Raw genomic sequence first — 12865 nt, forward strand, 5'->3', positions numbered from 1 at the left:
ACAGCTGTCATTCTAGAAAGGGCCACTGCCCACAACTCTGGAAACATTTCCATAGTCGGCACCATGGATGGTGCCTCTGGGGTTACTTGGTGTGTGGGGAGGAGCGGCTGGAGGTCTGGGCCGTGTCCTGTGGGTCATGGGGAGCCATGGAAGGTTTTTTTTTCCCCCCCAGCTTTATTGAGATATAGTTGACATATAACATTATGTACATTTAAGGTGTACAATGAGTTGATTTGATACATTTATATATGGCAAAAGGATTACCGCCATAGCATTAGCTAATACCTCCATCCCGTCACATAATTACCCTTTCTTTTTTTCGTGGTGAGGACATTTAAGATCTACTGTCTTAGCAACTTTCAAGTATATAATACAGTATCATTAGCTATAATCACCAAGCTGTACATTAGATCCCCAGAACTTGTTAATCTTATAACAGGAAGTTTGGACCCTTTGACCAATTATCTCCCCATTTCCTCAACCCCCTGGCCACTGGTAACCGCTGCTTTACTCCGCTTCTGTGACTTGGAGCCATGGAAGGTTTTAGAGAAGAGTTGTGCATGTCGGATACTTAGGAAGTGCCCCAGAAGCAAAGCCTACTCTCAGGAGGTCCTCCAAGTACACACGTGATTTTTCCGTGTGGCCTTCTGGAGGAAATTATAAGTTAGTGTATTCAAAATTGGAGCAGCCTTTGTAATAAACACTGTCCCGTTTCAGGCAAGTCCTGTTTCACATGGACTCCAATGGAGAAGTGCTTTCTCACTTGATTCTTGTTGCAACAATCTTGGAGGCCTTTCCAGGATCTACCAGGGCCTCCCTGACTGTTCCCACATGCACCTCTGAAAGCCCTGACATTCTCCAGCCACACCGCCCTTCCGTGATCTCCAGTGAGCAAATGCCTCCAGTCTCAGGGCCTTTGCCCTTACTGTGCCCTCTGCCTGGCCCACATATCTAAAGCTGACCCATTTCCCCACAGCATCTCACTCCCTGCAATAACTTATTAACTTATTTACTTTTTTCTTGTCCCTGATGGGCCTTCTCCCCCCAGGGCTGGGAACTCCAGGATAACACAAGGACGGGAACTCTGTTTTGCTCAGCTCTGTGTCTAGCAGGAGAGCCAGGTTCATAGGAGGCCTGTAATTAATATTTGTGAACGAGTTTATGAAAGGCAGGTCTTCTTATGCGCATTTCATGGATGAGGACACTGGGGCTCAGAGAGAACACCAACAGGGCAGTTCCAGCCCGCTGGTGTGTAGGGTCGAGGTGGGCGTGGGGGAGGCCGGCGTGCGGGGCTGCAGCTCCTGGCGCACGGCGGACGGGAGGGCTCGCGGCCGCAGCTCCGGAGCAGGCGCCTGGGTCGCCGGCGGCCGGCCGGAGCGTCCTCATGGGCGGCGCAGGCGGCAGACTGGGCGGGCACTGGCGGCGGCGGCGCGGGAGGGAGCCGAGCGGGCGGGGAGACGGGCAGGGCGGCTCCGCTCCGCACGCAGAGAGCGCCGGGCTGCCGGAGCAGGTGAGACCGGCGCGGGCCCTGCGATTTGCCCCGTGGATCCCAGGGGCAGAAGGGACCCGGGCCCGAGGGGTCCCCGGGAAGCCGCGCGCTGCCTCTGCCGGGGCCTGGGGAGGGGTCGCCGGGTGGGCTTCGCAGGGGCTCAGAGCCGCGCAACCGGGGCGGTGCGGGGAACCCTGCTACTCGAGCGGACTTGGGCTCCTTCAGTCTCACCTGTCCTCACCTGTGTGCTGCCGGGAGAGGAGGTAAGGGGTGCGTGGAAAATGTGGGCGCTGCGGGCTTTAGGAGACAGAAGCTGTTTGCTGAAATTTCAGGAAACAAAGCAGACATCCTTCTCTCCATTCTTACCTCATGGGAGAATTGATATTATTTGTATTATCCATTAGTTTTCCTCTGAGTGCTGGGAAGGCAGGCTGCAGTGGAGGCCTCCCCCCTTCCCCCCCGGGTTGCAGGTGTTCCCACCTTGTCACGAGAGCTGCTTGGGAACTAAACCCGGAGACACAATTTCACTGACTTTGCACAATAGTCTGCCTTCCCGCTCCCAGAGTCGCCACCCCCTGGGGTGTGCCTGGAGGACCTGAGGTCTCCTGGTCCTCACTGGGCATCTTTGAGGAATGCAGTGGGAAGTGAGGGACAGTCTTGGTGTGAGGGCCCTCGGGGGAACTCCAAATCACCCAGAAGGGTCTGAAGTGGTCGGAGTGGCCCCAGCTCAGCAGCCCTGGGGAGTGGATGCGATCACCTTGAGGTGATCCAGGTGAAGAGTTGCATTGCTGGAGGCTGCAAGGGACAGACACTCGCTTGTGATAGCCCTTCAAGCCCACGTCTCTCCCCTGGGAGCTGTGCTCTTGTGTCTGCCCCGGCGAGGGGCCTCTGGGGTTCCGAACTGTGTCGGGAAGGAGGCAGCTCTATCTAGGACTGTCATTCCATTAGGGACTCCAAACCCGCATCTGCTTGGGAAGGATGAGGGGCTGGAGAGGCTGGGCTGTCCGCAGAGCTGCCCCGGGAGGAGGGGGGTCTGAGCCAGCATGCTGGGGCCCGAGGCCAGGGGACGCTGGGCAGCTGCCACCCCACCTGGGGCATCTTCTCACTTGGCCGAGCCACATCCCGGCACCCCCAGGTGCCCACCCAGTCACGCTTTGTTGGGGACCTTGGATGTCCATCTCCAACCCTGCCTCTACTGCTCCGCCTACCCCACATTAGTTCACCTCCTGCTTCAAGACAGGCCCCGCTCCTCTTTCCTCCTTTTCAAAATCTCTCTGTCTGGCAGGGCCTGGTGCAGGGGGCTTCAGAATCAGACTGACCAGGGTTCCAGTTCAGCTTTGCCACTTACTGACTGTGGGGACGTTGGCTAGGTCCCTTCATCTAACTGGGCCTCAGTGTTCTCCTCTTTGAAATGGGGCTGATATTAGATCCAACCATATGAATTTGCTGTCTTTGCAGGTTGAAAGTGGTTGGATACTGGCAATTTCATATGGTTCAGCCTAGTAATGCCTTCCTCCCAGGGCTGTGGTGTGCATTAATGCTCAGGGAGATGTCTTGTGCCCAAAGCTCAGTGAAGGCTAAAGTCCCTTCTGCCCTCTGTCTCCCAGCAAAGTGTGCGCTCTCCAGGGTAAGGCAAGACACCCCCACTCCTTGGGCTCTCTGCAAGACTGGGCTCCCGCCTTCCCTCCCCTGCCTGTCTTTCCAAATTCCCCTTCCTGCTCCTCTGGGTATGGCAGGCTCAGTTGCTTCCATTCCCTCCCCAACCCCTGCCCAGGTACAGCCCCTGAGGCTGCTTGGGCCTCCCATGTGTCTGCGGGACCAAACTCAGACCAGAGTCACCTCTGCATACGTGCTGCCACTGCCTTCTCCCTACTGCCCCTGTGCACTTTCTGCAAAAGGAATCCAGCTTTCGTGCTGACCTGGGGCCCAGGGGTTTGAATTATTACTGCCTTGCCCCTGGAGAATGCTTCTGGAAATCCTCAGTTCCTGTGTACAGAGGGCCTTTCTGGGGTAGGGGCTTATGGAGTGGTCCCCTCCCTGGTGTTCCCTTCCAGCATCTGCAGCTCTGGAGAAAGATGCAAGGGCCAGCTGGCAGTTCTGCTCCTTTCTTGGTCCCCCAAAGATCTCCTTCCCATGTTGATGCTCTCCCAGCCCCAGCACTTCCCTCCTCTGCCCCAGTCCCAGAAGCTGCTGGGAAGGGCTGATTTGGGTTCAGGCATCTGTGTGGTCTAATCAGCAGGGACTGGTGTGGGGTTTCCTGGCTCACTGGTGACCATCCCTTGTGTTAGCTCTTTATGGATTCTCTGAGAAGAGGGCTGCAAGCCAGGCAGATCCCCAGTGCTGCCTTCAGCCCTCCCCCTCCTCCTGTCTTGGCCCTTTCCCTCAATCTGTTCTCTACATCCAAGTGACCTTTCTGGAATGAACTTGGGCTTGCTGGCAGCCTTTCAGCAGCTCACCCAGCATTCCTGGTCTGGCCCACCTCTCCAGCCCATCTTTTGCCACTCCCTTCCACCTACTCTAGGCTCTAGTTATTCTGAACTGCTTACTGTTCTCTAAGGAGGCTTTCTTCTTTCCTGCCTCCTTGCCTTTGTACCCTGTTCCCTGTACCTTGAATTCCTTCCTCCACCTTGTCTATTTGGATAGTTAACTCCTCTTCATCCTTTGAGCCCTGGATCCATGTCCCCTCTTCTCTCATCTCCCTGCTTCCTTCCTTGATCTCCCAGCTCACAGGCATTCCATTCATACTGGTTTTGGCGATGGCAGTGTGGCATTGAGGTTCATCTGTGTTCTTGGTGGCTAGTTCCTCTGGTCTGGGAGGGACATGGCTGTATAAGTCATCTTTGCAGACCTTGTTTCTAGCGTGGGACTTGCTACATGCTTATTGAGTGAATGAATGAACGAAGCAGGGAGGATTTTCTGGAGCCCTCCCCATCTAGTAATGGCACTCTGATCATGCTGAGCTTGGCCAGTTTGGAACCAATGGTGTTGTTTCCCATTGTTGACCCAGCCCTGGCTGTTGATCAACCAGAGTCTTGGGTTTCCATCTTATTTGCTGCTTCTGAGCACAGTGTATCTGCCACAGTTTCATGCAGCTATGGCTGTTTTTTCACTCAAATACTGGACCTTATATTTCGCCCTGGTATATTTCATTTTGTCACATTCAATTCCAAATGACTCTTTTTTTTTTTTTTTTAATTTTATTTATTTATTTATGGTTGTGTTGGGTCTTCGTTTCTGTGCGAGGGCTTTCTCTAGTTGCGGCAAGTGGGGGCCACTCCTCATCGCGGTGCGCGGGCCTCTCACTGTTGCGGCCTCTCCTGTTGCGGAGCACAGGCTCCACATGCGCAGGCTCAGTAATTATGGCTCACGGGCCCAGCTGCTCCGCGGCATGTGGGATCTTCCCAGACCAGGGCTCGAACCCATGTCCCCTGCATTGGTAGGCAGACTCTCAACCACTGCGCCACCAGGGAAGCCCCAAATGACTCTTTTTGCCCGAAGACTGTGGTACCAGAAAAATCCTCTTGCCTCTGGGATTGGGTAGCTGAAATAACCAGATTATAAACTGTCATTCGAATTCATGACGATCTTGTACATGGCAAAATGTGACTCATCTTTATAAGCCAAATTAAATGTACAGTGAGTGACATTTTTGATGGCTGACAAATAGGTTTTATTGACCTCTGGTTAATTTTGGCTATACCCTGTAAAAACTGTCTCTAACTTAGCACTTGAACATAAAGAACATATATAATGTTCACAGTTCACAAATAGACACGACCATTATAAGGCCTTAAAGAATATCTGAAATAGGGTATTCCTCTATGAACAGTACTTATTAAACAGGGGGTCCAAGGACCGTGTGCATCGGAGACATATGGGTCAGTTGTTAAAATACAGATTCCTGGGCCCCATCCTGGACTCACTTAACTGCATCTCCTGGTGAGGGATTCTGGAATCTGTGCTTTCAATCTGCTCCTAGAATGATTCTGATGTCTCCTGAAGGTTGAGAACTGCTTGTGGGATTAGTGATGACTAGAGAAGTCATGAGGAAGGTGAGCCCCAATGGTGTGTGATGATACAGTGGCGCTCCATGTCAAAATATCTGTCATTGACGTTACCACCTGGAGGCTCTGGAGTCCAAATTCCAATTAAGTCTTGGCAGAGGGTCCCTTGTGTTGAGGCACCAGAGGAAAACGGCCAGGCTGGGCCGGGACATGGAGGTATGGCCCAGGCTGGTGTCTGGGAGCTGCAAGCTGTGACTTGAGCATAAGCATGGAGGGGACCCATAGGGAAGGCAGTGGGCATCCCTTGACCTTGGCCTGGTGTGTGTGTACACATAGGGGTCAGGAGGAGAGAGCTGGTGTGCTGATGCCCCAGTCTTTGCATACCTGGCTGTCTTCAACTCTGCCATGTGTCACCTGAGAAACAAGGCTGGCAGGGCAAGTAGGGGCTGAGACCAGGAGGGCACACTGTGTGTCAAGCCCCGAGGTTTTTGTTCTGTCCTAAAGGGGGTGCCATGGAAGGACCTGAGCACATGGCAGAATGTGTTGCTGTCTCTATTTGCATAAAATGTGATAAGGGGATTTCTACCCATGTTCCCTAAATAATTCTGTCCCTGAACTCTGCATACAACAGTCCAACTTCTTTATCATCAAAATAGCCTCAAACTCTGAGGTCAGAGGGAATCTGTGGAACAGGATCTGACGTCAGACAGACCTGGGTTTGTATCTGGGCCCCATTACTTATTAGCTGTGTGACTATGAGCAAGTTGCTTTACATCTCTGAGTTTCAGGTCCTCTAGGTCTCAGCCTTGGGAAGGAAGCAGCCATGAACCTCTCTACCTGGTCCCCACTCTACCCTGGATTCCACACAGGAGGCACTATCCTTCAGTGCCGTTTGTCTTTGCTTTGCAGATGTCATCATTGAATCTCCTGGAATCTTTTCACATCCACCATGAACATCTCTCACTTCCTGGCCTTGCTGTTCCCAGAATCCCCACAGGGTCAAAACAGGAGCAAGTCAAGTTCTCTGTACGCTTCATACAACTTCTCTGACTACTGCCAGGATTCCATAGACCCAATGGTCTTCATTGTCACCTCCTACAGCATTGAGACCATTGTGGGAGTCCTGGGCAACCTCTGCCTGATATGTGTGACCATTAGGCAGAAGGAGAAGGCCAATGTGACCAACCTGCTTATTGCCAACCTGGCCTTCTCTGACTTCCTCATGTGCCTCATCTGCCAGCCACTCACGGCTATCTACACCATCATGGACTACTGGATCTTTGGCGAGGTCCTTTGCAAGATATCGGCCTTTATCCAGTGTATGTCGGTGACAGTCTCCATCCTCTCGCTTGTACTTGTGGCTCTGGAGAGGCATCAGCTTATCATCAATCCAACAGGCTGGAAACCCAGTGTCTCCCAGGCCTACCTGGGGATTGTGGTCATCTGGCTCATTGCGGGCTTCCTTTCCCTGCCCTTCCTGGCTAACAGCATCCTAGAGAATGTCTTTCATAAGAACCACTCCAAGGCTCTGGAGTTTCTGGTGGATAAGGTGGTCTGTACTGAGTCCTGGCCACTGGACCATCACCGCATCATCTACACCACCTTTCTGCTGCTCTTCCAGTACTGCATCCCACTGGCCTTCATCTTGGTCTGCTACGTTCGCATCTACCAGCGTCTGCGGAAGCGGGGACGGGTATTCCGCAAGGGCACCTGCAGCTTTCGGGCTTGGCAGATGAAGCGGATCAATGTGATCCTTGTGGTAATGGTGGCTGCCTTTGCTGTGCTTTGGCTGCCCCTGCATGTGTTCAACAGCCTGGAGGACTGGTACCATGAGGCCATCCCCATCTGTCATGGCAACCTCATCTTCTTGGTGTGCCACCTGCTTGCCATGGCCTCTACCTGTGTCAACCCTTTCATCTATGGCTTTCTCAACACCAACTTCAAGAAGGAGGTCAAGGCCTTGGTGCTGACTTGCCAGCAGAGCGTCCCTGTGGAGGAGTCCGAGCATCTGCCTCTGTCCACAGTGCACACAGAAGTCTCCAAAGGGTCTCTGAGGCTCAGTGGCAGGTCCAACCCCATCTAGCCAGGTTTAGGGCTTCTCTCTGCCATGTTCATTACCAGCCTCCCTCACTTAGCTAAGTGGGCACGTTGCAAGCTGGGGGTGGCACTGGCTTTGTGGGGCCCAGATAGGGTAGCAAGAGCCTGTTTTTGCATCCATTTGCCTTGTGAAGCCAAGCATTCTGATGGTTCAGCTATTGTTCCTGGGAGAATTCTGAGTCTGGATTCTGCAGGTCACACACAGTATGTCGTGTATCCTGAGCAGATGCCAGAGCCGGAGATGGTCTGATTGATGGTCTGTAGTTCATTCTGGTAGCTCAGCAACAGATGCCCAGCCCGGGAGCCCAGGGATTTCACTTCCACCGGTGAGGCTGCAAGGCCATGGTGGGGTGAGGGGAAGAACACGTGGAGTCAGAGTTCTGGACCTTGGTAAACCCCTAACCTCTGTGGGAGATGATGTTTGTGGATGGGCTTTGTAAGTGGTAAAGAGTTCTATGGAGGCAAGACAGTGGGATTACTGTATATCGTTAGCACATCCAGCTGCAGAGAAGGGACCCTGGCAGCCTGCTCGCACTCCTCTGCAGTAGGAAAATCAGCCCCGAGCAGCAGGAATTCCAGGGTTCACATCCTACTCCATCCTTTTTCTCTTTCTTTGTATCTGCCACCTTGAATGGAAATAAGCCTGCAAGTATCTCTCCTTGATAAGACAGTGGGCCCCTTGAGGGTGACATCTGTATTGTTAAAGAGCTTGGGTCCCCTATGCCTGGGACAGTCCCTGGCACAGGGAGAGAGCTCCAGAAAGATTTACCATGGTGACAAGAAAGGTAGCAGGTGCCCCTGCTGAGTGCTCAGCTGAGGACAGCACCCTGCGCCACAGTCCAGTGTAGGAAGGGCTCAGGCTGCTGCAGCCACACTCTCTTGCCTGCCCTTCCTTGCCTCCCAGGACCTCTCTTGACAAGGCAGCTGGCCAAGGACTCTGCGACCCTCCCCAGTCCACCCACTGCAGAGACTTTCAGTACTTAAGGCCATGACTCCAGCCTCCTTCGTTCCACTCTGCCCCTGAGCTGACTTGCCCCAGGTGATGTGTCACCGTTCTTCCGAAGCCTCCCCAGGACTTTGGGCCTCCCAGCGGCTTTCAGTAATGGCTGGGCCAGGGAGGGAGTTCTTAAAGTCTGGGGCACGGGCTGGAAGGAGCAGAGTGTCCCCCTTCCTCCAGCCAGCCTGGGAAACGGAGAAAGGGCTACGATGAGTGTGAATATCTCACCCATGGAGGTCAAGGTTCAGGCTTCTGGATTCAAGGCTTCATCTGTGTGTGGACCAGACAGCTTGTCCTTGCAGAAAGGGAAATGTCAAGATTGCTTGTGGGCCACCTTGAATGGGATGTCCAGGCCTGGTTGTACCTGCTCAGACCTGCAGAGTGGCTAGTGGCTGGACCCACCGTGGCCTCCTGGGGCAGGGTATTCAAGTCCCCAGACCCTTCGAGGGGCCTCACTGTGAGGCTCCTAGGGTTGGCTCCACACAGGGCATCTGGCAAAGGGCCAGGTAGCAGGAGCTTGAACAGCCACATTTGATCATCTCTCTGGCCTGGCCTCTGACCAAGAACCCGTACAGCTGACACCAAAGACAACTGCTCTTTGAGTCACCAGCTCCCTTCCTGGAACTGTTTGTTTTGCCCCAACTTTTGGTCACATCTCTCATTCCGTTTCTTTGCTCACCTTTATCCTGGTTTTTTGGACAGATTGTTGAGCAGCCTGTGCTTGTCCTCTGGTGCCACCTGCTGCTGGCTGCTCCAGGTAACCACCTGCCAGCAAAGCCCAGACCCTGGGACCCATTCCAGAAAGATGTCATTGCTCAAGCTCCGCAAGGAACTGGGGGCCTCAGGCCCCTCCAGATCCCATACGATTGCCTTGAGTTTGTGTGTCATCACTCATCTCAGTGGTGCCAAGATGCTTGGGGACAAGGATGCTTTAGGGTGCTAGCATGCTTGAGGACTGGGGGACCAGGCTGAGCATCTGGTGAAGGTGCTTGGCATTGGGAATTCGGGTAGTGGATGGAAGCCTCGCTGAGTATCTTCTGTGCTCCCCTCACCTTGCTGGGTTGGCGCAACTTGCCTGGATGGCTGTCTCCTGCTCCTGGTTCCTAATGACCCTTGGGGTTTCCCATTTATCCAGCACCTTTGGCACTTGAATCTCAAAGTGTACTCAGAAGACCAGCAGCCTTAGCATCACTTGGAGCTTGTTTGGCATGTAGAATCTCTCTTCCCACCCCAGACCTATTGAATCAGAATCTGCATTTTATCAAGATCTCCGAGTTAATGGTGCAAACATTCGAGAAGCTCTCCTCTAGGAAACAGATTGCCCTGGAGCCTGGAGCCAGTCGGTGAGCACCTTTAGACACCCACGGTGGGATCTACAGTAGAGCCATAGGAATCCTAGTTCTAGAGATATGGCTGTAAAATGGTATTGCTGAAAAGGTAGATTCAGTTTTGATTGCATATCTGGCTGCATGTGGACATATTTCTTGTGGCCTTTTCCTTCCTTCAGTAAATATTTGTGAAATGAACAGTTTGCATGGTTATATTCTTGGCGGACATGCTCCTCTGTATTCTGCTCCGTTTCACTTAAAATTGTATCGTCAACAGTTTTCCATCTCGCTGGATATTATTTTTGCCAGCTGGTTAAGAATCTAGAAAATGCTCCAGTGAAAGCTGGTACCTCTGAACAGCATCTCTCTTTAGCTCTTGGAGGGGCCTTCTCTCACCCAGAAAATAGACCTGTCCCTGATAGTAGTGGGAGGAACCCATCTTCATAGGAGCACCATGGCTGGAATTGGAGACTCACACCGACAAAGACTGCCTGGGGACACTCAGAGGGTGCAAAACCTTATTGAGTCCTGTCGATGAGAATGTAAATCCTGCCTAACTTTAGCCCTTCCTTATTATTTTTATTTCTTATTTTTTGGCTGCGCCACGTGGCTTGTGGGATCTTAGTTCCCCGACCAGGGGTTGAACCCGGCCCATGGTAGTGAAAGCCCTGAGTCCTAACCACTGGACCGCCAGAGAACTCCCAAGCCCTCCCTTTTTAAAGAAATGGCCTTGACTTGTTTTTTCCATCATAAAAGTAATCATATTCATTTAAAAAAATATGCAAAATAAAAATAAAATGAAAAAGGAAATCATATTTCACCACCCAAAGATGATTACTGTTTACATTTTAGGGAGTTATTTCTTTAGTTTTTATATATACAGTGTTAGGGTGTTTTTTTGTTTGTTTTTTTTTAAAAACATGGTTGAGATCATACTGTGAGCGTATGCAGATTTACATGTAAATTTAAGGATTATTTTATCTTTTTTTGCTTAACTTTATAAGAATTTTTATTCATTCATTCAACAAATATCAGTTACATGGTAGGTGCTGGGGGTAAGTGATAAATAAAATAGACACCATTCCTGTTCTCAGGGAGTTTATAATTCCAGTCAGTGGGTCTACCCTGCATCCTTAATCATTATCTATTGTGGCATATTTAGATGTTCCTAGACCTATTATAAATAATTCTGTGACAAATGTCTATGCAGAGAACTTTCTTCTGTATTTGGAATTATTTCTTGAGGAGAGATTTCCAGAAGTGGAATTAGTGGGTCAAAGGGCATGGACATCTTTCAAGGCTCTTGATGTGTATTGCTAAACTGATTTCCCAAGAGGCTGGAATGATTTCCACTCCCTGAATAGTGCCTGCTTCCCTGTACCCTGGACACTGTTGAAAAATTACCATTAATGAAAAGACCCCCATGTTCACTCGATCTTGTTTTCCTCTCATTCACTCACGAGCATCACTCCAACATCACCAGTTTTCTGGGCTCCCCTTCACACGAAACTCCTCCAGAGGCTTGTGGAATCTCGAAGTCTCTGCTTCTCCTCCTCCCATGCTCTTTTGTCCATCCAAGTAGCTCTTGCCAAGATCACTGGTGACCTCCGTGTTGCCAAATCCCATGGCCAATTCTCAGTCTTGTCTTATGTGGCAATCAGCATCATGCAGCAGTTGGTCAGTTTTTTCTCTTTGAAAGTCCTTCTGCATGTGACTACTTCAGGATGCCGTACTTGTCGTTCTCTCCTGACTCAAAGGGCACTCCTTCTCAGGCTCCTTTCCTGGGCTCTCATCTCCCTGACCTTGGAACATTGGCCTGTCCCCAAGAAGCCATGGAGCCCATCTGCTCTCATTCCCTAGGTGGGCTCATCCAGGCTCCTGGCTTTCAATACCACCAAATGTTTCAATGTCCAATGCTCCCAAATGGGGATCTCTAGTCTGGACTTCCCCCTGCTCTCCAGATTTGTTTATCCAGCCATTACTTTGTGTTTACTGGACATCCAATCAGCCTGTTCAAAAGCAGACTCCTGATTTGCCTCCTCACCTCTTCTTCCTTAATCTCCCCCTTTCAGTAAATGGCAACTCCCTCATTTCATTTTGTTGCATCCCAGTCTTGGGACCAACCTTCTGTTTACACCCCACATCCAACCCATCAACAAGTTCTGAAAGTTCTGCCTTCAAAATGTATTGAGAATGACCATTTCTCACCTCCCCCGTCTCTGCCACCTGGTCTAAGCCAACATCACATCCACCAATGTTATTGCACTGGCCTTCTCTCTGGTCTCACTTAGAGCGATCCTTTGAAGCCTAAGTCAGGTCCCTCCACACCTCTGTTTAAAACCCTTTGTTAGCTTTCTGCCACTCAGAGTAGAATTCACAGTCCATGGCCTGCCCAAGACATCTGCCTGTCTCCAACGTCACTTCTTACCACCTTACCCTCGCCCACCCCCTGCACCAATGCTGGCCTCTCTGCTGTCTCTTGAACACTCTAAGATTGCTCCTACCTCAGCTCTCTGTGCTCCCACTCGGGCTGCTTGGAATGCTACCCCTGATATCAATGGTTTCGCTCCTTTGCTCCCTTTACCTTAAATGAGCTTTTATCAGAAGATTGCTTCCTCAACCATGTTATAAAAATATAAGCCCCCTCACTCTGCATTCCTACTTTATGCCGTAGGACCTAGCACCCTATGACATGCTTACACACATTCACTGCTTCACTGTGGAGTGTCTCATTTCCTCATTAGAATATAAACCCCATGAAGGCAGGGACCTTGTATGTTTCGTTCACTATCTAGCTCTCAAAAGAGTGTCTGCATATGGGAGGTGCAGAAGAAATATCTGTAGAGTAATACATTTAAACACTTTTATATTTGATCAGTGAGCATTGATAACTTCAGCCTCTTGTTTGTGGAGTCCAGTCTGGCTTTGTAGGATTTTGGTCCCAGGTTTG

General features: G+C 51.1%; 1 protein-coding gene across 1 annotated transcript; it reads left to right on the forward strand.

Annotated features, from left to right (window-relative positions):
- The first annotated feature begins 1446 nt into the window (after positions 1 to 1446).
- Positions 1447 to 7902, forward strand: LOC137767684 (neuropeptide Y receptor type 4-2). Its single transcript, XM_068548923.1, has 2 exons — positions 1447 to 1510; positions 6403 to 7902. The coding sequence occupies exon 2, from the start codon at positions 6443 to 6445 to the stop codon at positions 7574 to 7576; it is 1134 nt and encodes a 377-aa protein (XP_068405024.1). The 5' UTR covers positions 1447 to 1510; positions 6403 to 6442; the 3' UTR covers positions 7577 to 7902.
- Positions 7903 to 12865: the final 4963 nt, after the last annotated feature.

This window comes from Eschrichtius robustus, chromosome 7, assembly GCF_028021215.1.
Source record: "Eschrichtius robustus isolate mEscRob2 chromosome 7, mEscRob2.pri, whole genome shotgun sequence".
Taxonomy (NCBI): domain Eukaryota; kingdom Metazoa; phylum Chordata; class Mammalia; order Artiodactyla; family Eschrichtiidae; genus Eschrichtius; species Eschrichtius robustus.